At 42.4% G+C, this 27,678-nt stretch overlaps 3 protein-coding genes across 15 annotated transcripts in view; 2 read left to right on the plus strand and 1 right to left on the minus strand.

Annotated features, from left to right (window-relative positions):
- The window catches only part of SYNJ1 (synaptojanin 1), a 51,077-nt gene extending 44,487 nt beyond the window's left edge, over positions 1-6,590 (plus strand). For all 6 annotated transcript variants that reach the window (XM_058865203.1, XM_058865374.1, XM_058825863.1 and 3 more), the window contains 3 exons: positions 115-223; positions 1,156-1,367; positions 4,473-6,590. In XM_058865203.1, the coding sequence (XP_058721186.1) occupies positions 115-223; positions 1,156-1,367; positions 4,473-5,324 (1,173 nt within the window). In that variant the 3' untranslated portion in view covers positions 5,325-6,590. The remainder of the gene's footprint in view (positions 1-114; positions 224-1,155; positions 1,368-4,472) is intronic.
- A 356-nt stretch (positions 6,591-6,946) lies between these two features.
- On the plus strand, positions 6,947-14,607 carry CFAP298 (cilia and flagella associated protein 298). Of its 2 annotated transcripts, none has more exons than XM_058826050.1 (7): positions 6,947-7,992; positions 9,114-9,281; positions 10,399-10,502; positions 12,011-12,169; positions 12,586-12,717; positions 14,021-14,116; positions 14,206-14,607. In XM_058826050.1, the coding sequence occupies exons 1-7, from the start codon at positions 7,854-7,856 to the stop codon at positions 14,317-14,319; spliced, it is 912 nt and encodes a 303-aa protein (XP_058682033.1). In that variant the 5' UTR covers positions 6,947-7,853; the 3' UTR covers positions 14,320-14,607. The 2 variants fall into 2 exon arrangements, with proteins under 2 accessions (XP_058682033.1, XP_058682115.1); XM_058826132.1 differs by having other exon boundaries at positions 6,950-7,992; positions 10,435-10,502.
- A 4,320-nt stretch (positions 14,608-18,927) lies between these two features.
- EVA1C (eva-1 homolog C) overlaps positions 18,928-27,678 on the minus strand; it is a 41,628-nt gene continuing 32,877 nt past the window's right edge. For 6 of the 7 annotated variants that reach the window (XM_058825981.1, XM_058825972.1, XM_058826008.1 and 3 more), the window contains 4 exons: positions 24,367-24,510; positions 21,001-21,072; positions 20,269-20,361; positions 18,934-19,441 (listed from right to left, as the gene is read on the minus strand). In XM_058825981.1, coding sequence (XP_058681964.1) covers positions 19,047-19,441; positions 20,269-20,361; positions 21,001-21,072; positions 24,367-24,510 — 704 coding nt within the window. In that variant the 3' untranslated portion in view covers positions 18,934-19,046. Of the gene's footprint in view, positions 19,442-20,268; positions 20,362-21,000; positions 21,073-24,366; positions 24,511-27,678 lie in introns of all 7 variants that reach the window. The other variant, XM_058825955.1, reaches the window with a different exon arrangement.

The following is a 27,678-nucleotide window of genomic DNA, read 5'->3' on the forward strand; positions in this document are numbered from 1 at the left end:
TTATCAAAGAATTTATTTTTCACAGAATCCTGCTTATCCTGAATCATTTAGCAGTAGATGACTACAGATTCAAAGTTAACTAAAATACTTTCTTTTTATTAACTTTCCTGTCAGACTGTTCCTCCTCGAGCTGGAGTTATCAGTGCCCCACAAAGCCATGTCCGTCCCTCAGGGGCAAGACCAGCACCTGAAACTCAGACCAAACCAACTGAGCCACCAAGGGGTAAGTTTCCTTTCGAAGTTAATACAAATGTCACTATTCAGTCAAGTGCTAAAATCTATGGTTTGAATGCTTTGTTTTCAACAAATCTCTCCACTTTTCACTAGAAATAAAGATTCTTGGATGAAATAGCATTTGGTAGTTTGTGTTAAGCATCCACAAGTATTGCAGACCCTTTCTAGATGCTAATCTCAAGATCACTTGAGATCTTGACCCATAGATTTCATGGTATCAAAGAAACTGAGTAAAGATTGCAGTGTTTGGTCTGAGCACACTGATGTGTCCCATTCTGGATGTTGATCACTCTATGCATTGGTAGTTCTGTCATCCATAACATTTGGAATAGCATTTATGTCTGACTCTTAAAGCAACTTCTTAAACTTATAGTTTAAAAAAAACCTGTATACATATAAAAAAATGTGTTTTATAATAGTGACTTCCAAAATACTTTTCAGTACAACTGAAGTACATTAAGGAGTGATGTGGTTTCTGGTTCTGTGTTTGTGTGAAATCACAGCATTGTTTGTGTTGGAAGAGACCTTGAAGATCATTTAATTCCATGCCTTTCCCTATGGGCAGGGACACCTTCCACTCTCCAGGTTGCTCCAAGCCCTGCCCATCCTGGCCTTGGACACTGCCAGGGATCCAGGGGCAGCCACAGCTTCTCTGGGCACCCTATGCCAGGGCCTCATCACCCTCACAGGAAAAAATTTTTCCTGTTATGCCATCTGACCCTGCCCTCTGTCAGCTTAAACTTAAGTAACAATTTTTAATGGAAATCTACTGAGTTTTTGATGATTTCCAGGCCCGTTGCCATGAACACCGGCTGTTCTTACAGCCCCTTCTCTGCAGTTCTCTTTGGTGCTTCCCATCCTACCATCCTTAAGATTGGTTACAACTCTGTATCGTGAAAATCACTGCAAATGTACTTCCAGGCTCACCATTGCTTCCTGAACCACTAAAGCCTCAGGCTTCTGGACCTGCTCAGCCCAGCACTCCTGTGCTAAGGATGCAGGAGCCCCTGATCCCTGTGGCACCGCATCTATCTCAGGCCAGTGCCCCGCAAAGTCTGGAGCCCCCGCAGCCGCCACCTCGTAGCCGCTCATCTCACAGTTTGCCTTCTGAACCTGCTCCCTCCCAGCAGCAAGTAAGTAAAAAAAAACCTTGTAGATCCCTTCTTTCACTGTGTAAATTAACACATCTTGTACTGGATGCTGCAGACTTGTGAGGAACTCTTAAAGCAAACACAGAAACAAAAATACAGGTCCAAAGATTGGATTCAATGGTCATGCAGGTCTAGGAGAGTAATAATTGTTTATGTGTTGTCCATGAATAACTAACATCTTAAATACTAAACATTGAATTTAGGATTTCTTACAATGGCCTTACAACTTATGGACAGCTCATTCTTAAAATCTTGTCATTTGGCAACTTTGTATGGAAAAACACTCAATCTAAGAAATTTAATTTTATAATGGTATGTGCATGACAAGCTGTAGAGTTAGTAGCTAACACAGGTTTTAAATAGTTATTGCATGATGTGGTGCTTTATGTTGGTGATCATTCATTGAAGAGAGATGATATTGATAAATTAATTAAATCAGTATATTAATAAATACTTAAGAGAAATAGAATTCTCCCCATTCTCCAGTGTCAGTTAAAATACAGAAACCTATCCACATAATGTGAAACTTTCATACAATAACATTAACATTCTGTTCTCTGGGAACATTTAGACTGGTATGATAAAAAATCACCAACTTTTTCTAGGAAAAGCCATAGTTTCTTACTACTGCTTAAAAAGGCAGAAGCAGGTTTTCAGTGCTGCTCAGGATTTTTCTTATGCCTGTATCTGAAGGCCTTTTTTGCTACAACAGTTAATGCCTATTTTGTACTACACTGAAGCAGCCAAATTCAGTCTTCAGTGAGCTGATTTTTGAATTCAAACTGAAAAAGCTTTAAATGTTTTTCTTTCTTTCTCCTGAACCTCTTTCTTTGCCTGTGAACTGCTTTTAATTTTGGAGACTTAGACCCAAAAATACAGTTTTCTGAATAAAGGTCTTTAAAGAAATACAAGGTCTCTTGAGAGGTAGTGAATTCCAAGCCCATTCTTCTGTGCAAATCTTGATTGTCATATTGAAGAAATTAAATCTCTCCTTATAAAAATAATTGCTTGTACAGTGTGAATATTCAGGACTCTATGCAATCCATACATTGGAAAAGAGAAATCATTACTGTAAATAGATCTTCTTTACTGTAAAGAAAGGAAATTCTAGAGTTCTATAGAATGAGAGATGTTTTTTTCAGCTTGCAAAACTATTAATATAGATGAGGGATAATACCAACATAGTTTCCAGAATGAGAGCTATGGGGCTTTTCATATTAGTAGACTAGAATTAGACCATCCCTACTCAGATTCATGTGATTCATCTCCAAAAAGTAGCACAATCAGTTGCACAATGGATGTCTGTATGGAAATATCATTAGAATGGACTTGAGTTGGTCTTTTATGACTCTTAATGGTTGAGCTTACAGTAGAAGACAACAGAAATTGAAAAATTAGTGTAGTGTGTAGTAAATCCTTGTGGTTGGTATTCATAGCTTAAAAAATGTCTTTGTGAAAACTTCTGAAAGTATTTTTAACATGAGGTTGCTTTGTTACTTGGATTTTCTTCCTAATTTTCTTTCCTTTGATGTCTGTTTCTCTTTCACAAGCAGGAGCAACCGTCAGGGTAACAGGTATCTGACTATTTACCAATCTTGTATGTGGCCTCCATCTATTCAAGCAGAAAAGATGTATGAATGTTGTTTTCATACATCTGCAGTCCCATCCCTGTTAAAAACCACCCGTCTGCATTCATGGATTGACTGTCATACCATAGTTTGCTTTTTCCTTTCATAGTGCATTTAAAAAGGAGACTGCATTTATTAGGACCAGAGCAACTATTTTGTGTCATTATCTTTTATGAAACAATTGGACCCTCACCTATGTTGCTTAGTCACTGCTGAGCCTCCTGACTGCAGTCTGTGTGGGGAAAAAAAGATCAGTGTTGGCAATAAATGTTCTCTTTAATGCAAATAAATCCTGATGCTATTGCACTGCCAATTCTTTTTTCAAAATAAACCCCATATATCACATTTCTCAAGGAACAGAAGTAAGTTCTCAAGTAACTTACTATGACCCAAAGCAAAACAAACTCTTACAATTTTTAAAACATTTGGTTCTAGAGTTACTCAAAGCAAATTTTTATTTAGAATGAGGAGCAGTTTGAATTCATAGTTTCTTTGGGATCTTCTAAATGACCACAAGACTTAACCAGTTGATGCCAGGCTGCATTTGATCTCTATTCTTTCTACAGTTCAGTTTTTCATATTTTCCCTGAAGTTACTCAGTGCCTTTGTTTTAATATTATTCTGCAAAAAACTTCAACTATAGACAGTCAATTCAACTGTTGGGTATATTAAGTTTATCTGTTAAAATCTTGAAATATTTTTGTGATATTTGAATTTTTAGAAGCTGTTTTAACTTAAGCTTAATTCATTTGATAAGGGGAAGCTCCAAACTCTGTTCCATCAGTGTGCATTCTGAAAAAAGTAGATACTGCACCTTTTAGGACAGTTTGTACAAGGTAAAAAAGTTGCGTTGTTGTTTGAAGCAGTGTATAAAAATAGGAATATTTTAGTTTTAAAAGCTGTGAAATTCTGTGGAGAAAACAGTCTTCTCCAAGGATAACTTGTTATTTTAATTATGAAATCAGTGATTGTCCCTTTCCATGCCAAGAAGTACTGGAGATGCCTAGGAATGCCTGTCTACACAGAAATGTCTGACTGCATATACTAATAACACTAATGTTTCCTTTCATTGTGGTGCTTTAATGCTGCTTGTAACATCAGTATGATAAACTCCCAAACAATGTAAGCTGGAGCTTTTAATTTCATAGTTGTGCTGGGCTATCCCTTGCTTAGAATACAGTAGCATTTCCCCAACATTTTCTTAACCAACGTTCATTTAATGTTTTTTGCTGGGATTGTGACCTGCAGGAAGTAGGTTCCAGCTGCATCAACCACCGAGGAGCGGGGAGTGGTGTTCAACAATTTACAGGCTTTTTGTTAGACAGGGGGTTCAGGCCGTTGTTTCCATTCTAGTTAAAACAAAACTGGGTTGAAGTTTTAGTTGAGGAGTGAGAAGGGGGGCAGTAGGAATAACCTGGAACCAGCTGCATGATTCCTGAGCACATTGTTTCCTTTGCAGCTGAATCCCAACGGGACATACGGCACTAACCCTGAACCCCAGCTCAGCAGTGACCCTTTTGAAGACCTGTCATTTCAGCTGCTCGTGTCCAAGATGCAGACGTCTGTCCGAACATCACCTGCTCCAATCTTAAACCAAAAGGAGTTGATACAGTTGCCTTCAGCAAGGCAAAGAAATGCAGATAATTCAAATACTGTAAATTGCATGCCAGCAATGCCTCCTATTCCAACCTTTCACTCATCCCAGGAACATCAGCACAGCTCTCCAAATCCATTTATTACTGGGCTGAGCTGCTCAAATCCATTTACTGAAAGAACTCTTAATGCTGGGAACCCGTTTAGGACAGAAACACGGGAGTCCAGGATAATCTCACAGGTACTGGTAGGACCTGCTGCTTCCTACCCATTCCCTCCTCTGCCCCCCCCCAGCTGTAACACAAGCAAGCCTGTGTTTCCTGTGGATGCAGCTGAAAATACATTTTGCTTGCGAAGTAAATCTCTCAAGGTAGAAAACATACAGCCCAAAGGGTGGGTGACATTTGATGAGGATGAAAGCTTTCACACAAAGCTAAAGACATCTGCGAGTGTTCCGGATTTTAAGCGACTTGGCTCCGGGAAATCAGCTGGATTCCCAGGTTTGCTGGGAACTGAGCAAAAGACTTTCCTTGGTTCAGACTTCAACTTTGATGGTGACTGGAATAAAAGTTCTACTGATTGCTTCTGTACGATGCCAGCAAGAAAACCACCTGTACCCCCTGTTCCATCCAGAGCAACCAGCAACAGGTCCCCTGCAGATCCCTTCCCCTCCCTGGCTCCCAAGGTGTCACCAACTCATGATTTTACAGAAAGATAGATGGTCGGAGATACAAAAGGTTATATTTGTTGCTACATTTATTCAGTAGAATAATTGGGCATTTGAGATTATTCTGTGTGCAATAATTAATTGTTAAATGCACTGAAACTTAACTCTGCTCATAAACAGCCACTTCTGCTTGTGTATAAATTTTGAATGTGTATATATGGTAGAGCACAAAAAATGGTCTGAAGTTTATTAAAATCTCAATGTAATAGTATTTGAATAGACAAAAAGAGAAGAAGGGTGAGCTACTGTCTCACTAAAACCTATCAATCCTGGACACAGATTTTTGATTAGGGAGCTCTTTCATTTCTGTTCTCCTTTGTGGAATTTTACAAGAAGAGGCTCCCTGCTGGTAGCCTTCCCTCTCCCTTTTGACTGTTTTGTTGGTTGATATTTATAAGTATTTACCAAAGAGCTGCCAAAGTTTATTGAGATTTGAATGTTGACAAGTATTGTTTAGAAGCTGTTTAATTTATAACAGAGGCTATGGATATTTGTAAGGCTTATATTTGAATTTGAGGCACAACAAAAATAGTTTACTTTCAAAATAGAAACAAAACTTTGCATATTAATATATTCAATTAATCTCCTGCGTCAGTACATTTCAGTTACTAAATCCTATTGTGACATACACTCACTAGCACTAATTCAGAATAATTGTTCCATATCATCCATTTATTCATTACTATTTTAACTGTACTTCTTTTTTTTTTTCCACAAATTGGAAACAGCTGATATAGCAAGCTTTTCCTCAACCTCTGGAAAAAGTCCCCTTGGCTTTTGAGATACAAAGCAGTATTTACCAGTTGCAGACTTTGTAGTCTGCCAGCCAGGGGGTGAAACAACACGCTTGGATTGTATTCAAAGTAGTGAAATATCCCAGGGCAGCATGCTTTTTAAATGCTCAAATGCTCTCACAACATGATCCATTAAATAATCCACTGTTCCTTCGGACAGCCCCTGGTTAGCCACGAGCTGCAGCTGCCTAGAGGAGTGATAGTGAGTTTTCTATTGTGCTAATTTCCGTTCAGGTCATTCAAGTTGTACATTTGGAACAGCAGTGGTACTACTTGTGCTTCGGTGTGTGAGTTACTTTGTTTTAATTGCTGTTGCTGCAAACATCTGTGTGGTTGATGTTTTGGTATATTCTTACATTAGCAAACCAAATTCAGGGGGGAACTTTTGCTAGTGGGAGTCACGTGGTAAATATGTTGTCAAATATTTAATTGCAGTGATTAAAAACTATCTGTCTGAACTGTACCTGGTGTGTGGCACCTCTGCACTTCACAGGACTGTGGGGACCACAGGGAATGCTCCAAAATTCCAGTGTGTGTAGATATATATATATGAGCTGTAGAAAGGCCCTGCCCTGTGTTGACAGGAGCAATGAGCAACAGTAGATGCTCTGAAAACACAGAGGATGGAGGTGAGACCCACTCCCCATGTGTCCCTGGACTCTCGGTGTTCCCTGTCCCGGTGTTCCCGCTCACCTGGAATACCCAAGTATGCATGAAATATTCCCACCCTTCTGGTCTCGGTGGTCATTCTCTCTCTGTTGCCCCTGTGTTACCAAATCCTACTAAATTGTCAGGATAAGTAAAACCCTCTACAGCTGTCTTTTTAGTGTCAACAAGTCAGGCAATACTTCATTCTTCGCCAGGAGCAGTGTGGCTGACAAAATTCCAGCCTCCACACAGACACTGATACTGAACTTTTTCACTTATGTATACGTTTTAGTAAGCAAAGGCATTAACGTTCATTGGTTCTAAATTACATCATTATCTTTCATTAATTAGTATTCTGTCATTTACTGGTTATTGATTTCTTACTTCTTACGCTAATTAGTCCATACTTCTACATCTTTTTATATCTTTCCATTTATTAGGGAATTTCCAGTGCATATACTGAGTTTTTATCTGGTAGTTTTTGCAGAGTGTCCTTTTAATCCATAAATTCTGCATTCTAGATGTCCAGCCTCACCAATCCCTCTTTCTCTCCCGGGCTTTGTTCATTGGACATATCCGAGTTAGTTTATCAAAACTGAATGTTTCAGGGCTTTTCCCAAGCTGTCCCCAAAAAAGTAACTTACAACAACTTTGCTAAATACTGAATGAGAATGATTTTGGAATAGTCCACTATTTATAATTTATATACAGATAGGTGATGGTTAATTAAAACAATTAATTCAAAAGTAATTAAACTCTTTAACTGCAATTAGGAAGACGGTCTGTCGTTTCCAACGGCGGGCGGGGCGCGCGGGCCCTTTAAGCGGCTCCTGTCACCTCACGGAGTGGCCGGAAGTGGGAGCGGCGGCGGGACCGGCGGAGGCGCCGCGGCGGCGGCGGCTCTGGAGCGTCCCGGCGGATCCCGAAGGATCCTGGTGCTACCGGCGGAGGCGGCAGCGGCCCTCCCCCGCTCTCAGGGCCTCCCGAGGCTCCGGCCGCGGGCGGTCCCCGCGCTCCTTCCCTGCCGCGGGTATCCAGGGACTCGGCTCCGTTGCTGAGGGGCCGCCGGGGCTCGGCCATGGTACGGCTGCACGTCAAGCGCGGCGGCGAGAGCCAGTTCCTGCTGGAGGCGCCGGGCAGCGCCCGCCTGGCCGAGCTGGCGCTGCTGGCCGCCCGCATCCACAACGGGCGGCTGAAGGTGCAGCGCCTGTGCTCAGGTACCGCTTGGGGCCGCGGGGGGCGGGAACGGCCCCCAGGAACCGCCCGGGCAGCGGGAAAGCGCCGCCTCCGGTCTTAACGGAGCTGTGACCGCACAGCGCAACCGCGTGTGAATTCCCGGCTTTGGTGTTTTAGTGAGGACACTGCACCCCGCTGAAAACTCTCCCGTTGCGTCCGCCTGCAGCTAATGCACGTAGTGGCTGCTTAAGTCAGGAACTCGGGGAATGGTTTGGTTTGGGAGGGACCTTAAAGCTCCCGCAGTCCCACCCCCTGCCGTGGGCAGGGCCGCCTTCCAGTATCCCAGGTTGCTCCAAGCCCCGTCCAACCTGCCCTTAGACACTTCCAGGGATCCAGGAGCAGCCATGGCTTCTCTGGCGCCTTGTGCCAGGGCCTCACCACCTTCACAGGGAAGCATTTTTCCTCAGGATCCCATCTAACCCTGCCCTCTGGCAGTTTGAAGATATTTTCCCTTGTCCTGTTATTCTAGGCCCTTGTCCAAAGTTGTCCTTCAGGGCATTGTGAAGTGCTCCTTCGTGACAGCAGTGCCCCACCCAACCTGTGTGTGAGGTGATACTGGCTACCACCAGCATCCCCTGCCATGCAATGGAGTTAACGACGTGTCTGAATTAGTGCTGAGTTCACTTCTGGGGCAGCTTTAAAAGACATTTGTCATCCCACTATGGGGCTGGCAGAGCAGAGATTCCTGTCAGGTGAACCTGACCTGGGTGTGCAGCCCACTCACACCTGCTGTGTAATAGCCACAATATTTGTGGGGTGTCTGAGGCCATCCTGACACTGCTCTGAAGTTTGAAAAATCTGATCAGGGAAATACCAAAATAAAAGGTTTATGGCCACTACGTACCATGAGGGTTTGCATCCCTGTGGGTGTCATTTGTTATTTTGTTTTACTGCTATGTAAAGTGTATAAATTTTAACATAATTACACCAACCCTATCTATATATGTATGTTTATATCCCTTATTATTTATTCTCTATATTTACCTGTTTAAAAACTAAAAGCTAGGGGCAAGGTTTATGTGCATGTACATAATATGAAAGGCTTTTGTAAATGGACTATATTAACAGAGACTTTTAATCTTGTTCTCTAAACACTCTAAAGAGATGGAGGAGCTGGCAGAGCATGGTATTTCCTTACCTTACAATATGCAAGGACTGACGGAGGAGCAGATCAAAGAGCTGAAGTTGAAGGATGAGTGGGCAGAGAAGTGTGTCCCAAGTGGTGGAAGTGTCTTCAGAAAGGATGAAATGGGGCGAAGAAATGGATTTGGTAAGTCAAATGTCAATTCTTGTTTCCTTCCCTTCAGACACAGACAAACCATAATATAGCAGGGAACAACAAATCTCTAAACCTGGAATGGGATAGCCAAACTGTAAGTTCCACACACAGGAATTCTGTCTTGGGTTGGAATCTGGGATAATGCTGATTAACAAGCCTGAAGAGCAATATCTCTCTTCAGCACATGAACAGTCACCAAGAGCAAGTTTGACTGTTCCAGTTTAGTTTACTCTCCCCATAGGTAAATGTACCCTGGAGAACTGTTTTTTCCCAGGGACTCCAAGATACATCAACAGATTTTTTTTTTCTAATATTTCTCCTTTTTTCTCACTGACTAGGACTCAGATTCACTGAACATGTGTTTGTAAGTGGAGGACAGCCTTGTGATATTGGCAAAGTTGGAATATTGAACAGTGCCGAACCAAATGTCATCAAATGATGCACTCACGTGGGATATAAGATGGAAATGAGTATGCTTTAGCTAGATTTTTGTTTTTGAGGACAGGCTTTTTATAGCAATTGAAATAGATAAGTGATATGAAATGTACACCATGTTTGCAAAACTGTCTTCACTGTTAGACTGAGATTTTAATTAGAAAAGTCAGAAAACTGCAAACTGTTATGCGCAGTTAAAACATGTCTGCCAGTACAGACCAGCAGGGAAGGACCTTTACTTGGTTTGTTGTGGAGGGTATGGGATTATGATTGTTGCTTTCTACTGAGGACCTTTGTCTCAAATGAAGTTCCAGATCATGGAATCACAGAATAGTTTGGGTTGGAAAGGATGTTTAAGCTCATCCACTTCCACTCCCCTGCCATGGGCAAGGACATCTTCCCCTAGACCACATTGCTCCAAGCCCCATCCAATATGGCCTGAAACACTTCCCAGGATGGGGCAAATACCAGTCACCTGTCTTTGGGAAAAGTAAGTTTGTTTTCCCTGTGAAAAATACTGCTTGTTTCTTAAGTAAGTAAGAAATATAGGAATGAGTGATCTAATTGGTAAATTGGCTGCAGCTTAGTGGTATTTCTGCTGCTGTATGATTTAATACTGTTTCATTTGCTCACAGTGCAATCTGGACAGGATGTGTGCTTGGTTTCTTTACAGTAAGCGTAGGCTATGAAATATGTCTCTTACTTATAGCTCCAAATGAAAAAATGCAGCAAGTTATAAAGAAGACAATAGAAGAAGCCAAGGCATTAATCTCAAAGGTGAGTTTCCTCAAGTGGTCTGTGGGGCTTTCCTAGTAAGTGCTGTGGAGTTTGGCATCTGAAAAAATCAGGCCTTTTTCAGTGCAAGGGCTCACAGTTGTTGAGAAATGCCATGAAGTGAAGTGAATAGCCTCATAAAACCTGACATTTTGGTTAATGATTTTCTTTAAGGTTTTGGCAAGTGGTTCAACAGGTTAAGGAATCAGATACTAAACTGCAAGGGAATGCTGACAGCCAAGCCCATGTGGAACGATTAAATCACATTCAGTTTTATCCTTGAAGTTTGCTATTGATGTGTTCTTTGTGTGAATGCTTGTCGTGCTTTCTGGTGAAAAATTAACCACATTCTGTGCCATTTTTGGAGTTAATGAAGTCTTTTGACTTTTATGTGTAATTAATTGAAAAATATGTTCTAATCTCTTAGATTATCACAGAATCACAGATGGTTTGGTTTGGAAGGAACCTGAAAGCTCATCCAGTCCCACCCCACTGCCATGGGCAGGGATACATTCCACTAGACCAGGTTGCTCAGAGCTCAATCCAGCCTGGCCTTGAACACTGCCAGGAATGGGGCAGGGGTTGGGCCTTGGTTTGACAAGCACTTGGAGTCATGCTCAGTCCTGCTGAGTATGTGTTTTCAAAAACAAGCACAAGGTTTGCCCTGATGGGACGGTGCTCTCAGGCATTCAAATTCACATTGCCAAATCTGTAGGTGCTCTGTGTTGTGTTTCAGCTTTTGTATGACTTTGAAACACAAATTTAGTAACATTTATGAATGGAGTTAAGGATAGTTTGGGAAGTGGTTTGTTAGGTTCACCACTTTATAATGAAAAAAAAGGAGAAATGTGTATTTGAGGTTGTACTGGCATGTTAACCAGATCAAGAACATCCACAAGGAGGCAACATTCCCTTACCTTAGTCCTTAAGAAACTGTTAAATCTGTAGGGAAGACCTTTATTTCTTATCTTCCAGATGTGTCATGTTCATCTTTTATCCTTGCCATAGCGTTTGCAATGATCTCAAGTACTTGGTCTTACAGATCTCTTCATGAGCTGTGCAGTTTGACAAGCTTTACACTTCTGCTCGCATGTGCTCTATTTTTGTCTTGAGTTTTAAGTCTCCTCCCCATCCCTTGCTTGAATTTTGCTGGCTTGAATCATGTTCATGAATCACAAGTGATTGGAGCCAAAGTGTCCCTGTCTGGCATCTGTGGTCATATGTGTTCTGGTTTGAGTCTTGTGTTCCACAGGCAGTTGTGTTCTGCACAGTTTAGTGATCTCCCTTGTTTGTTTCCTCTCCCACCCCATGTAAGCAGGCTAAACAGAGGGGCCAAAAGTGAGAGATGTACTCCTAAGTCAGTATTCCATTGAGGAAATTTGCACTCCTAATACCTTTGTGCAGCCTGTTAGCTCTTCAGATCTCCCATCACTTAACCTTTGAACTGGCCACAAAGCAAAGTCTTTCTGCACGTTTGCTTGTATTGCCAATGATCCCTGTCTGTGTTTCAGAAACAAGTTCAGGCCAATGTGTGTGTTAACATGGAGATGGTGAAAGACGCATTGGAGCAGCTCCGAGGGGCTGTGATGATTGTGTATCCAATGGGATTGCCTCCACATGATCCAATTAGGATGGAGTTCGAAGATAAAGAAGACTTGTCAGGAACTCATGTATGCAGTAATGTATTCCCACTATATGTAGTCCTGGGTTAAACGTGGGCTATGCTGTTCTTCATCTTATTGTTTTGTTTATTTATTATTGAATAATTCAATTATTATTAAATAATGAAATATTTATTTACTTAATCTTATTATTTTGTTATTGTTACGAAGGTTGTTTTTACCTCCAGTGTGGAGAATTTGTTGCCCAAAGTGTTTATATCAGATCAAGATTGAATGGAATATAAATAAAAAAAACATAGATGAGTATGAGGAGAAGGATGTAGAAGTAGAATGGAAAATTACACTTCATGTTGGGAATTCCAGAAAGATATTTTTTTTTCCTCAGAAAAAAAATCTGGTTTTGAAAAAAAAAAAAAGCAAGAAACAACACCCCCCGACTCTTCACCTTGTTTATTTTGTCACAGGCTGGAACTGAAGTTATAAAAGAATCGGAAGCACAGTTATGGTGGGCAGGAAAGCAGTTGGAAGAAACAAAGTTGCTATCTGACTATGTAGGCAAAAATGAGAAAACAACCATCATTGTCAAGATCCAGAAAGTGAGTATTGCTGGGAGATGGCTCTACAAGTTCCTGACCCTTGGTTGTCTGTTCTCTGTGGAAGAAAACTATCCATAGGAGTATAAAATGGATTAGATTAGTTCCAGCTTGAGCATCTTAAAACTGTACATCTGTTTTAAGGTTTGAATGGATTGTACTCTGAGGTTTTTTCTTTAGTAGTTCCTTAGCCTGTCAGTTATGTACTGTAGTTGCTATTTCTTGCTCCATAGTATCTTTGTGAAGCACAACAAGGAGGTATTTAAAGAATAGATGAGATACAAACTGAAAACTCTTATGGCAAGTCTTTGCATCTGCAGTGGGTTCTGCAGTGCATCCCTGAGAGGTAAGTCAGGTGATTTATGTGTTCATCACTTAGAAGACCAGATTTGCCTTTTCTTTCCTCTCCAGGGTCACTGGGAAATGGCATGGCATCTCAGTGGCCACTGAAGTGTAGGTTCCCAGGAGTGTTGTCTCTTCAATTAGTTGATGGACTTGCTCAAAGAGCAAGAGCAGTACAGGGTTTCCTCTCTGCCTAAACAGCCTCAGACCCTGTTTGTTCTCGAGAGCATCCACCATCTCCATGCAAGATGCTGTGTTTGCAGTTGCTGACAGCAGGTGTTTTCTGCTGTGTCCATTGTTTCTTCCAGGAGCACAGTTGCCTGGATAAGAAATTTCCTTCTCTTTGTAGTGGTTTGTAACTCCCTTACTTCCCTGCATTACTGAATCCTATGCCGTCCTGTGCCTGTATTAGTAGGGGAGCTAAAGATGTGGGCCCATCCTAAGATACCAAGAGTGACCTTAAAACAGATTTATTATGCCTTTTAGAGTGGAAATTTAAGAAAAATAGACTCAATCCTTTTTTGCATCTTCCATTGATGTCCACAAAATTGACAGCATGATTCAGATACAGAGATGAAAAAATAAACCTCACTTGAAAAGATAACCCTCACTTCCCTGTGAGGGTGGTCAGGCCCTGGCACAGGTTGCCCAGAGAAGCTGTGGCTGCCTTATGCCTGGAAGTGTTCAAGGCCAGGCTGGACAGGGCTTGGAACAACCTGGTTTAGTGGAAGGTGTCCCTGCCCATGGCAGTGGGGGTGGAATTAAATGATCTTCAAGGTCCCTTCCAACCCAAACCATTCTGGGAATGCAGCCACAGTTTCTCCGCATTTATTTTCCTGTCCAGAGGAACCACGTTAAATTTGAGCAATCCAGTTGTCTGAAGAAAGGTTTTTGTTGTCTTTGTATAGCAGCTTCTCCTTTGTATCACAAAGGCCATCAGCAACATTTACAATTTCCCTTCTAGAAAGGACAAGGAGCTCCGGGGCGGGAGCCTGTGATCAGTCATGAAGAGCAAAAAGAGATGATGCTGTACTACTTCAGGAAGCAGGAGGAGCTGAAGGTAAGTGTTCCTTTGGTGCCCGAGAGCTGGGCTGCTCTGACAGAGCTCAGGCTGCATCCCTCACTGCCTCCCTCCTCTCTCTGCCGCAGAAACTGGAGGAGGAGGAGGACGACGACTCGTTTCTAAATGCTGAGTGGGCAGACAACCATGCTCTGAAAAGGCAATTTCACGGTGTAAAAGACATCAAATGGGGTCCAAAATGAAGCTCTGCAAACCCCTTCTTAAGCTGCTCGGTTGATGCTCTTGTTTGCAGCAAGGAGTTGTATTGTGTGTGGTAGATTCTTCTGACAGCAGCTGAAATTGTCACTTCTGGGGCCTTAGGTGTTCAATAAATGTTCATATTTCTCTGTGACTGCAACAGCACTTTTCTCTGCAAAGAAATGAACAAATTCTCTTGATGTTTTGTATTTTATTAGAAACTTGTAACTTGGATATGGAAATGTCAATCTGTTTCATAGATAAGAGATCTAGTAAATATGTACAGGAATGTTTGGTGTTGTTCAGAGTGCTCTTTATACTCTTTTCTCATTCTTACATTACTATTAGATGGTGTGCTCTGGAGAAGATAATTTATTTAACTTATCCAGGGAGAATTAGGATGTTTTTATGTGGTTGTTCACATTTCAACATAGCTATTTCCAAACTGTCATTTGAAAATGAGTTAACCTCTTAATATTTGTTTAAAGGAAGTGTTTTTATATAGACACTAGTTATATCCCTGTGGAATGCATCATTTTCATTCTTTGGGTTTAGTTTATCTTGCTGGTATGTAGAAGTTGACAGTAATTTGTATACAAAAATAAGCATCATTTGCAGGTAGATTGGATAAACCCAAGTTTAATAGCAATAGATCTCTTAAGATGGAAGTAAAGAAATCATCATGATTTTCTGCATTAGTATGGTTGAAGAAACACCAATCAAGTTAAAAGTCAAGTGTTTGGTGAACTCACAGCTTGAAGATTGGATGCAGAAAAGGTTGTTATTATTAATGCCACTCTGAACTATTCATGGTGGTTTTACGTCAATCACTGATTTTTTTACTGTTAGGGAATTTTGGGGTCTGGTAGTTTTTCTTGGATTTCAACTTTACAGTAGCATGACTTTTTACAAAAAGGAAAACCAGCATTTCTGAGTTGAAAAATTTCAAATCATTTTCATTTAAAATTTATTTGGAATTATTTCACATGGCAAAAAAATGTTTTTTAACAAAACACTTTGTTCTACCACTTCCTAAGAGGAAAATCAGTGTCCTGGAGCTTATAATATTCTTATTTCCTCTCTGAAAGCAAGAGAAAAGCAGGCATAGGAAATATTTAACACAGTTTCTGCACTCATTTGACTGCTGTTCTCTCCTGTAATTGGTGCTGGTTTTGTCTTTAGTTGAGCAGACTTTACATAGCATTGACCGTTTTCAGAGTTCTCACAACAGTGTGGATCTGCTGGATTGATTCATTGTGGCTGAAATTGAATGAACTCACTGGAAAATTATTAAAGAGTACCGGAACCCAGGAAAGCCTATGGGTATTTAGCTATCCAAGGAGATAATGAGATAGAAACACCACACTTTTCAACTTTGCAAAAGCATTTTGCCTTTCTTTTAAACCACTTATTTCTGGAAATTTGAGAGGAGCCATGCCCTTCCAAGGAGAAAATCCATTCTCTCTCAAAGGAGACACACAGCAGAACATTACTAAAATGTTTGGTTTGTGGCCATCACCATCGTGATGAATGAAAATGGTTTCCACACCTGATTTCATTCCTTTTCTCCTCTTCATGGCTTTGCTTTCCCACATTTTGCTCCATTCTCTGCCTCACCTAGGATTTGGAACGATTTATTTCTTGCTTCTTACAACCTCACCCAGTGTTCCTGGTGACAAACTTGAGGCTAACTTCAAGGGAGGAGTGGGGAGTTCAAATAGCCACACCAGCGCTACATGTTGCCTTCCAGCAAGTTCAGATGTTGATGCTGGGTCATATAATTTCCAGCAAATTTCCAGTTTGTCCTGCCCACAGCTGTGTGTGGGGCATGAACCAAATAGTCCAAACAATTTGCAAGCTCTCCTTTGCAGTATTTTCTCCTTAGGCTGCTCTTCTGGGAAATTGCAAGGGTTTGACTGCTGAAACTCCATCCCACAGCCAGCCCTGAGTGTCCTTCCCATAGCATTGCTGCTGCTGCCTCATGGCGCCCTCCCTGTGGATACCTCCATCTTCAGCCTGGAGAGATTCCAGCTATGGCACTTCAGCTGCTGGTTTTTTCAGGGCTTGGGACAGATAAGTGCATACCTCATTAATTTTCTGTTTTGTCTTCTGGATACTTTGGGTGTTGTTTCAGAAAGATCCAAATAATTCAATGTCTGTTTATCAGGTTTTTCCATATTTGTCTTCATTCTGCTGTGAACAGTGAACATTTGGAAGTGAGGTGAACCACTAAGTGACAGCTTTCCCCAGGTAGACTTGGAAAGTTTATGCAAAAAGAATAAAATAGCAACCCAAATTCAGACTATAAATAGTTCAAAGGAACAGATGCTGAGTGAAGCCTGACCTCCCAGCCTGGAGAAAATGCTGCTTCCCCTGCCCTGCTGAGTTTCTTCTGGTGCTGGGGTTTGGACAGGGTTTGCCACTATGTTTGAGGATCCATTTAAACAGGCATGCATCATTAAGCACTGCACGTTTTCTTTTTTTTTTTTTTTCCCTCCAAGCACATTCCCAGTGGCTGTGCAATGCTCCATCCTGGGAACCAGCTTCTTCTCTGGCACCTGCAGGAATTTTTTACTATCTGCCCACCAGTGTGTGGTGCCAGGCAGGGAGGAAAATCAGGAGGGGATCAAGTCATCAGTTAAATCACTATTTCAATACAGAAGGTCTTTTTCCTCCAAGGCTGTAAAAGCAAGAAGAGGACTGGGAGTTGGGAAAAGTGAAGCGTTTTGCCCTAAGGAAGGGACTTACTTCTTAAGCTGCAAACTGCTTTCTGCTGATCTTCTGCCACTGCAGTTGTTTTGCCACCAGGAGTGAAGACCCTGATTTCAGCTGGGAATCCCCGCGAGGGGTATCAGATGGACAGATGTGTGGATGAAGTGAACTAACTGGGGAAAGGACCTGGGTGCCCAGTGTCAGGACCAAAGGCAGTGGGTACAAAGTGACACACAAGAGGATCCCTCTGAACATCAGGGAACACTTTGTCACTGTGGGAATGGCCAAGCACTGGCACAGGTTGCCTGGAAAGTTTGTGGAGTCCCATCTTTGGCTGGTCGAGGTCTTCTGTCTTCTCCAGGGGGCCACCCCTAGGGCACGCTGACTTTACCTAATCTCGAGCAAAGTGGAGTCTGAAGGAAAGATAATTCCCAGCTTTTGTTAGGATGTCAGCTTATGGGCTAAAACTCCGCTGAGGCTTCCCAATAAAAAATGAGGGAAGAAAATGCACAAATTTTAGTGACTATAAACATTAACTGCCAGACAGATAACTACTAGAAAAGATCAGCTGGAGATCAGCTGGCCTGTGGGCCCCAGGCTCAACAGAAGGGAGTTTCACCAGGACTCGAGAGTTTTGGGGAGCCCATGAGAGCAGGGGCCCTTGGAGCCCCTGCCCTCAGCCCTGCAGGCCAGGGCCCAGCCCGCTCCAGTAAAAGGAAGAGGGTCAGATTTGTTTCACTAGTAGGGTCTGTCAGCAGGAGGAATTGTTGGGACGTAGATCAGTCCCTTTCTGTCTGACTGGGAAATGGGTGGCACCTGCCCCATGAGTCAGGAGGAAGGAGCCAGCTCTGGCCCAGAGCCCTCCCCAAAGGCAAACTTGCCTTCTTCCAATCTCAGGACCAAGGCATGGGCTCCTCCAGACCGAAACCTTTTAATCAACATTGCACATAGCACAGGCTATGATGACTTCCTACTGGAAAGGGGAGAGCAGTGGCCCAGCAGGATTGCAGCCAGGCTCCTGGCCTGTGCCCAGCCTCTCCTGCAATTTCCCAGTGCTCTGGGTGACCTCAACCCTCCATCCATCTCCTTAGCCTCTCTTCCTTCCGCTGATAGGATGCTAATTGCTGGTGAGATTTTTCCAGTTGAGCAGAGGATTGTGCCTTAGTCATCTGAGCAAGTTCCCTTCCTCCCTTTAAAGTTTTTCCAGGCTTAATTTGACTTTGTATCAGTAGGAAATGACAAGTCATGTCACTGTTTTCTTTCCAAGTGTTTCATACTATGCTCTACCTGGACACACAGCATCTGAGTGGGGAAGCACAATGAGCCCATGAAGTATTACCAATAGGAAGTGACAGTTTTCCTCCTTTTGTTCAGTAAATTCCCTATGGGCTGCAGCTAAAATATTGGAGACATTTTTAAGACAGGAAGGCTGTTGTGGTTTCAGCTTAGATACACTACTGGTTTAATTTTCTCTCCAACTGAAACCAAATCTGACTAGCTTAACAACTTTTGAGTGAAGATTGTGAACTGATAAAAAATCCTGAGAATATGACCTGCATTCAGGTACTGGCTCTAACCCTGCTTTAGGATCAGAAAAATTAACCAGTTTTTCCCTTAAGTAAAGTATTCTTAGCGTGTGGCAACGTCAAGAGTCTTTTATGAAAGAAGCAGCCATTTTGGAGCTTGTCCTTCACACATTTGCCAACACAGGTGCACATCAGTCTGTTCTGATGGTTGAATACATCTGCTTAAATATTTTTCACCTTTTTTAATATTCCTAAACGTGCATTTGGCAGTTGATCCCAAATTACAGTGAAAAGTAATCTGTACCATGAGTTAAAACTGTAGTGTTTTTCACAGAAGGGTTTATAGACAGTCAAAGATATGAAACCCTTTTTTATTGCATATATTTCTTTTTATTTTACAAATAATTATATTCACTGATACAAATGTTCCTTCACAGAAGGTACATTTTTTTTTTTCAAAAAAAAGGGATAGAGTGTCATCCAAAATAAGCCATTTATTGTTCATTAATATAAAATGTATTCATATTTCTAGGGGGTGTCATATCCAAACCACTGCTCATCCAAATTTCCTGTATGATCTGTTCCCTGCGCTCAATCCTTTCGGCCAGTTCTGCTGCCTCTGCTGAGTTATAACCTGAGTAACAGGGTCTGTAAAGTCCATCTGTCTCATCCTGGGTGTTTGAAAGGGAGGAATCCTCCTCTTCCTCCTCCTCCTCCTGTTCACTGCTCTCGTAGGCTCTGGCACTCTCTGGCACCAGCTGATCCCTCTTCCTGTGCAGCTTCTGGATGTCACTAGGACACAATACGCAGATCACCAAGGCACACAGTGTGAGGATTAATCCCACACAAACACTGGACACAAACAGGAGAGCGGCTCTTTCAAGGTGATCTGCAGGCAAGAAAGCCAGGGCTTAATCACTTTACAAACTGCCAAGGCTGTTTACAAACCCCCAGCTGCCATTCCCACACTGTTCCATAGCCAAACCTCCCAACACTCACAGCCCAACCCCACCAGCTCTGCCTCTGAACTGTTGGGCAAAAATCCAGTCTGATTATAACACTGTAAAATAACAACATGGCCCCAACCCTTTATGAGCAGCTTGGTGCTGTTGTCAACAAGCTACCAGCTACTCTGCATGCCTTGTTTGGTCCTTCCAGCCATCCTACCAAAACGGGCTTTGCCCTCACCAACAGGGCATGCAAAGAGTGACTCTGGGCTCTGCAGGGCCTCAGCAGCATCTTCAGGCCAGGCTGAGGAGGGAGCACTTTTCTTCCTTCGCACTTAGTGCTGCTAATTCACAAAACCTACTTTGTCTTGCAGCAGAGACGACTGGGTTTGGTGACTTTTTTTCTTTTTTTTTATTACTCCTTGATACTCCTTGTGTATGTATGCAACCCAATGTTCCTGAGGACAGATGTCTCCAGTGCTCACGCATGTCAGGGCCAGGTTTTCAAAACTACTGAACAACCAACAGTCACCATCAAAAGTTTAAAAATATCTTGGCTGTAGTTGCTAAGTGTTTGAGTCCTTCAAGGCAAGGAATATTCCCTAAATATGAATTATGCTGGGATTGTCCCATCCACAAGATTGTGATTATATTGTAATATCATTACCATAAACTTGGGATTACTAGTTGTAACCATTGGAGTTGATCCTCCCTTTTCCCACAATGCCATGATCTAGCAAGCAAAACAATCTCAGCCTCATTTTCCTACCTTTAATGTATGCAAATGTAGCCAAGTAGTTAGAGCTAACTATAGTTCCATCTTTCTTTGGAAGTCTCGATTCCCTTGGATCAAGGTCGACACCTGTGACACGAGGAGGTAAAGTAAATTCAGTGAAGCTACTAAATTAATATTCACCCAGTAACTTTCCAGCTAACAAGTCCACCCAAAACACAGGCAGGCCCATGCCATGCTGAAGGAGCTGCAGAACACTAGAGCAAACAATGCTCGATAAGTTAAAGTATAATTAATAAATTATCGAAAATATCAAACATGTAGAAAATTGCAAATTAATTTAAAAGAGTCTGTTGCCAAGTGAAACCCCTTGTGCCTATTCCCATTGGGGTTTCTGAAATAATTTTACTTCATGAAGCTTTGCATTTCTCCAATGGCCTTCCCAGCCCAACCATTCCATGTACTCCTGTTACTGGGGACACACATCAGCCTCGTCCTTAACTTTGTGGCCTTTGAGAAGAGCTGGTGTTAGCATAACTTGTAAAAGATTCTTCACTCTGAAACAACTACAGTTTCACTTTTAGTCTTCCCAGCATGCTGGCTCTGGTCAGGCTGGGCAGGTCACTCTTCCAACAGCGTTGCTATGACTGCAGGACTGTGCTCACATCCCACTCCCAGCCTGTCCTCTGCTCTCCAACAGAAAGACCAGCTCGTTCAGCAGGGTTTCCACTACTTCATCCCAAACCCTGTGTCTGTGCTGCTACATACCATTGTTCTGTTTGACGGAAGACTTGTTATCAGGGACCAGGGGGTTGACAGCCGTGAGGATAAATTTAGGAACTGCAAAGACAAAAGACAAATTATGTTCTGTTAGTTTTAAGAACCCTCTCCCCAGTTATTTACGAATCCCACTGCTAACCCTGCGTTTATTAACTGGGTTTCTGACAGTGGTATTGAAGGTTGGACTGATTTTGGGGGTCTTTTCCAGCCTTAATGATTGTGTGGTTCTTGCAAAGTCAGGGCAGCTCTGGGTCTGTGGCTGGGTCTATGCACCAGCCTGCTCCAGGAACATCAGTGCATCTCCATACAGCCTGGCAACCTGCCCCTTGTTTTCAACTCCTCAAGGGTGTGCCAACCAGTGGATGGAGACAAAATTGGCCTCTAAATTCAGTATAAACTGGGATACAGCCAGATGCTAAGTTGCATCTAGATACTGGGTTTGAATGAGAATGATTCACTGTAATTCTAAGATAAGTGTTAAAGTCTTGTGTGATGTCATTTGCGAAGCTTCTGAGATGGATGGTTGCCAAGGAAGATGGGGAGGATGGGAATAAATGAGCTGCATCTTTCTAATTTCATTAATTTATTCCCTTGGTATGTGTTCACAGTCTTCTTCAAATAATTAAAAGAACTACAAGCAGGTGCATTGTACAGACATTGAAAGATCACATATTCTGTAATGGATGGATGGACCCTTCAGCTGCCCAGATCTTAGCACCTGTTCCTATACTATGTGAAGGTACATTGATTGATTTTCAGACTGATGGGGGTAAAAAGGAAGAAATTTCAAGTATGACACTCACCTCTGTTGTCCATATAAACATTTGCCAAGAAATAGTGTTGAGAGAGTTAAATAGAACAGAGGAGACTGAGGTTTGCAGCTTAGCATAGTTTTCATTTGGAAAACAACTAAAAATAGCACTTCTTTCTGAGCAGAACTTTTCTTTCTGTGTGGGCACAAAGTCAGAGCTGTTTCCTTTCCTGATAAAGGAATCCTTTTGGGAGCCTTGGCTCTTGTTTGCAGTGGAAGGCCAACAGATACAGGGGTAAATAAGCTCATTTCTATTTTGTCTTGTACCTTATGGTAGTTTGTAGCTGTTTTCCAGTGGCAGAATACTTTCCTTGGTTGTGGGACAGACAGAGAGCAGGATTGTTTCCAGCCTGCAGTCTGCATTTGCAGGCCTGGCTGTTATGAACAACATGTCTGTGTTATGAACAACGTCCTGGGAGGATGCGCCATCTCCAGCGCCCATACGGGACCCGAAGCTCCTATCACATGGCCTGGGACTCCTTCACCTGTGCTCCTGTGCTGATGTTCCTCCTGCTCCCCTCCCAGGGGAAGCTCCCCAGTGCTTCACTTGGTCTTTTCCCCTTTATATTTCCCTTTATATATCCCCAAATATTTATTGTAGGGGAATGTTTAATTCAAAATGGCATGGAGAGAAAGCCTCTGGCTGCTTGCATTGCTTGTTTTCAATATGGTGCCTTTCAGATGCAAGGACTTTAACTGGTATAGGCTACATCAGGCTGCTGAACAGAACAGCTGGTACCAGCATAGGAATTTTTATTAAGACAATCACATCTGTATTACAACTTGTGCCAGCACTACTTTGGCAAGCAGGAGTCAGTCGCCTCCTACAGACTGCCAAAGGCAGCCCACAAAGGGTCTCTGGCATCCAAGGAGTCTGGATACACCACGGGTCTGCAGGAGCCATGAGAGAGGATTCCGTGATCCTGAAGTGCAGACTCAGCAAGAGCCAGGAGGTCCCACCTCATGCAGACAGGAGATGATGCTGAGCAGATCACTGGGGGCACTGAGACTTCAAGGAACCAGCACCTCCCAGCTCCTGTCATGTTTTTACTGTCAGAAATGATCTGCAAATGTAAAAATGCATCCAGACTCACTACCCCTAAACAGCTGCTGACCACTGTGTGGGGAGTATGGGGTTTTCTCACATTCCTGACCATGATAGAAATACTTTGAAGTGTGGCACAGCCCTGAGGACGAAAGTGCTGTGCTCTGCTGAGTTCTTGTCACTACAGGGGGAGATCTATTTGCATTATTTTGGGAAGCATCAGATTAGCTGGCATCCTCTGGTGAGGAGAATGAATGTAAAATATCATTCTGGAATATGCCAAATTCTTCCCATGTTCATTAGATGAGCTGTAAAATAATCAGACCTGCAAATCATTGGCTAATGCTTCAGATAGCACAGCCCAGTAAGATTTGGCAGGAGAAAAACTCTTCCAAATGTGCCAGTAACAGAAAAGAACACTATTTGTTACCCGTGTGTTTTTGCAAAACCACATCCCTAAATAACAGAACGTGTAACTCCAGTGCCAACAAACTCACTCTGCTTTTCTGGTACACAGACATGCAAAGTTGAGCGACTTGTTGTAATTACGCTCATGCTAATTAGAGAGAATTACATTAACTCATTCATAAAGGCAGCTGCACAATAATATAATGTACTGGTGCAATGGCAGATTCCCAGATATCTCCAATAATAGGAAGCTGAATTATTGCACCACCTTTCAGAGCTGACAACCAGTTCCTGGGGAGACTGAAAATCTCTCAGGGCTCATTTTCCTCTGATCTTCAGGTAGAGGTGATCTGGCCATCAATCTTACACTGCTGTTCTTCAAAGCATGTCTCAGGTAACCTGTGCCCTTTGACCACTACTCACTAGGGATGCAGCCAAAGGACTTTGCAGTATGTACCCATGGAGCTGCTCCTTTTGAAGTATTTTAGGGAATTCTGCTCGCCTCTTAGGAAATTATATGTCTATAGCAAGCAATATGGAAAACTGTTCCCTCTTGTCTGAGGAATGAGCTGAAGTACATTTCAATCCTGCAAGGGATCTATAACCTCAAGCTTTTACTTTCCATAAACCTTCACTTCCCTTTCCATGAGAAAGGAAACTCCTCTGTGAGGGAGAAGCTGTAGATGTACTCACGTGAATCAGGTTTCAGGACTGAGCTTGTACACAGTGCTTCAATTATGCTGGACTGTTTTACATGCACTGATGCCAGGCAGTGTTGATTTTTCCTAGCTCTGTTGCAGGTGAACTCTGTGGAACAAACTCTTATCTTGATAGTATTTCTCAAAAATATTGAACTATATAGTTGATATTTTATTGTTGGTTGCATTTTTTATAGCAAAAAGACCCCTTAATGCTAGAGTATTTATTAGGTGCTGCTGTGCCTAGGGGGTTGTTTCTTGTATGGCTGTCACAAACTTCCTGTGGTAAAGGGAAGTGGATATTTAGGAAGGCTTAGTGCCCATATGTGGACATGTGTGTGTCTTTGCAAGCAGAAATGAGGGCATGAAAATGATTGTGCGTTTGCTCTTACCGCATGCATAGCTGACATTTAGGTATTTTGTCACTCCAGGTAGGCATGGACTTCCAAAATCCCGGCTACTGACAGTAATTTTGCATCTCTGTTTCCCATAACACCTTTTGGATAACACTTCCAGCGCTGTGTAAGACAAACAGTCTGAAAGAAAAAATACATGCAATAAATATACAATACCCTGGTGTTATCTGAAATGAGAACTGCTGGCTGCATGACTAGAGATACAAATCTGCACCTGATCTCAGGTATAACTTCGCCTTAGCAGGATTTCAGAGTTAAATATTAAGATTTGTCAATGCAAGGAAGTCAGCTGCAATAAATGTGAACTTGCAGCGAGGTAACTCTCCCATGTTGCCTTACAGGTGCATACTCCAAGGGTGCAGGAAGAGTCTCATCAAATTCCAAACAGGTGCCCAATAAAAGGTCTCAATGTTCCATTCAGGATGTGTTGGAAAAAATAAGCACATCCAAATAGCTCTCCATCTATTCCATCCCAAATTAAGAGAGATGAAATGCTGTTTCCAAGTCTGTTTCTCGGCCCTGGGTTACTGAGATGAGTCAACTGGATAGCCAAGTTCAGTTCAAGTCAGGTGAGATCAATTTTTATGTGTTGCAACAGCTCAGGCTACAGGGAAGTTCAGGATATTAAAAAGTAGCTTTTCATTTACTATGAAGAGGTCAAAATGGGCTAAATATTTAACCAGGGAAACATGTGGCTTCCAAAAATGGGTTTTGCACTGGAGCTGAAATTATTTGAGTGGGAAAGTGTGTGAGTCACCCTCTGCTTTAAAAAAAAAAGAACGTCTCTAAATGTGATTAAGTTCTCTGTATCCACATGTGCTAAACTCCAAGCCACAAAGCAAAAAACACCCTGTAGTTTTGGTTTCTAAACCAAAAGGATGCAGAAAGAACAAGTTTGGAGCAAGTAGTACTTCTCTGAACCTTTCTGCATCACCCCACACACTGCGGGTTTCTGTGTATGACAGAAATGTCTCATTCTAGGCTGCGGAGGCAAGGGTGCTCTAGAGGTCTGAAACATCATTTTCTGGGGGTTAAAATAGTCCCTCTTCCTAGAATAAAGGATGACCTCCAGTCACCTACCAACTGCTGAAGTTCATTTGTGCCTCTTTAGAGGAAGGACAAACACCATTTGCAAAGACACTCCAAAGGTTCCCCAAATGTGTTTGAAAAGAAGAGAAGGTTTGAGACTGAGTTCTTGGCATTTAATATGTGAAAATGGGGCAGATTTGTAATTTTTACAGTTAACTCCCTGACACCAGTACTAAACAAGTTGTATACCTGGGCGGAGCCATCAGGAGATAATGGGCTGATCTGTCTGGCAAAGGGCTCATGGGTTGCTTTGGACATAGATTTTAGGAGAGAGCTCTTTGACTTTTCAGAGACCTAAAATCCCAATACCTGTGTGTCCCAAGAGACTGCTGGGAAGGCAGGGAAGGGCTGACCTAAAGCATTGGGTAGTTCTGATTAAGTAACTCAGCAGTTTTAGTTTCCCTCCCTGGCAATTTCAGATGAGTAAGGATATATTTGGGTGGATGTTTTAGGCAGCCAGTAGCTTACTTTGGCAAGTACAAAACTAGCTGGAGAATATCAGGAGGAATTGTCGGGTGATTGAGAAATGAATGGACTGGGAGCACAACAGCACACTGGCAAACTGAATTATGTTTTCTATAGAATTTCCTGCCCTGGGAGCTACTCTTGATACCTTATGAAATCAGGAAGATGCTGTGCTGATGGTCTTTGACATATTCAGTGATATGGCAAGTGTATGCTTCATTTTGCCTTTGCTTATGTTTCTGGGACTTAATAGCTTCTTGTCATCTCTATCCATGTGGGATTTGGCTCTTCTACCTGAGGAGCCAGTTGTTATATGCCTGCAGGATCTTGGCAGGCTAGTTTTTGGAAAACCTCCCAATGCTTGCCTTGGTGTCATAGGTGAGTAAATGCAAACCGTGGCCCGTTTCTTCTGCAGGACAGGACAGATGTTACCTGGAAAGTCTTAAAAAAGAAAACAACCTATTTAAGACTTCCTGCATTCTGAAAAGATTTTGGTTTTTTGTGATTCAATAAAAAATCCTGTCTGGTTGACATGTGGCCTTGCTACCTTCCCACTAGTTCTCCCAGCAGCTATGATGGGATTAACCTGAATAACTTATCCTCCTCCTGGTCAAACACCTTTTTCTAGTGACTGAATGAGGAGAGATTAGTGCTGTGTTTTGAGTAAAGGAATCCCATGGAATGGCCCCAAAGAAACCATGAATTGGGAGATGAACTTAAATACACAATGTGGCTTCTTTCTGACTAAGTGCTGTTTGATCTACACAGATATTTCTGGGGCTTGTTAGACTGGTACCATACATTTTCAATAACCTGCCTCTGGAAAAGGCACATTCCCAGAGTGCTAAAAGGCTGGTGGCATCCGGCAGTGGTGGACAAGGCAGCAGTGTATGGCTGGGAAAACACTCCATTCTCCACGCTTTTCTCCCAAAGTTGCTTGTTAGACACCAAGACTGTCGGTGGATCTTTTGTACGAGACACTGCTATGGATGGCACGGGGACACGGGTGTCAAGACGAGGTTCTTAATGCAGTAATAAACTATCCAATCTGACTGCAGCTATTTAATAGTTGGAGTAGAAAGCCTTGTTTCTGGAGGAAAGGCTCCTTCAGCTCCCTAATTAGCTTTGTTTGGGAAAGTTTTGGCATGCAAATGATATGCCATAAATCATGCAGGCTTTAATGAGAAGTAATTTGTCTTCTGTTTTTTACAGCTTCTCTCAATTCAGACAGGAGGAGCTTTCCCTCCCTTTCTTTCCACCCTACCACACAAAACCTGCAGGTGATGGAGCATCTTGTGCCAGGCTCCAGTGACAGCATCCTGTCCCACCCTCTCCAAATGTTTCAAATTGCTTTCATCCCCAACTGTTCCTTGTGCTGCTTTATGTGTTCTGGGCTGTGCCCACCCACAGAAGAATAAGGAGCTCACTATTAAAATCAACTGAAAGCAAAGATTTCACACCTCCAAATCAGGATGGCTTGTGCTTTGTGGAGCCCAGATCTCAGCTGTGGGGACAAGAATTGACAAGGGGAAACTAAGGAGTTTGGAGCAAGCTAAGGCTGCAGACTTCTAAAGAAAGTTGCTGAAATAATATGGTAATTTATGCAGGAGCATGGCACACAGGGTCCTGCCTATGCATCAGAAAAGGGCCACTTGAACTGCTGATTCCAGCAGAAACACACAGTGTGATCAGCAGCACTTTTGTACCAAAAAACCCCCACACTTGGTATCTCTC

The sequence above is a fragment of the Poecile atricapillus genome, chromosome 1 (genome assembly GCF_030490865.1).
Source record: "Poecile atricapillus isolate bPoeAtr1 chromosome 1, bPoeAtr1.hap1, whole genome shotgun sequence".
NCBI lineage: Eukaryota > Metazoa > Chordata > Aves > Passeriformes > Paridae > Poecile > Poecile atricapillus.

Excerpts from the sequence above, each read along its gene's own strand:
- CFAP298 (XM_058826050.1), top strand. The coding sequence starts at position 7,854 with ATGGTACGGCTGCACGTCAAGCGCGGCGGCGAGAGCCAGTTCCTGCTG. Across the intron at positions 12,170-12,585 it reads AAGACTTGTCAGGAACTCAT|GCTGGAACTGAAGTTATAAA; the intron begins GTATGCAGTAAT and ends ATTTTGTCACAG. Across the intron at positions 14,117-14,205 it reads GGAAGCAGGAGGAGCTGAAG|AAACTGGAGGAGGAGGAGGA; the intron begins GTAAGTGTTCCT and ends TCTCTGCCGCAG.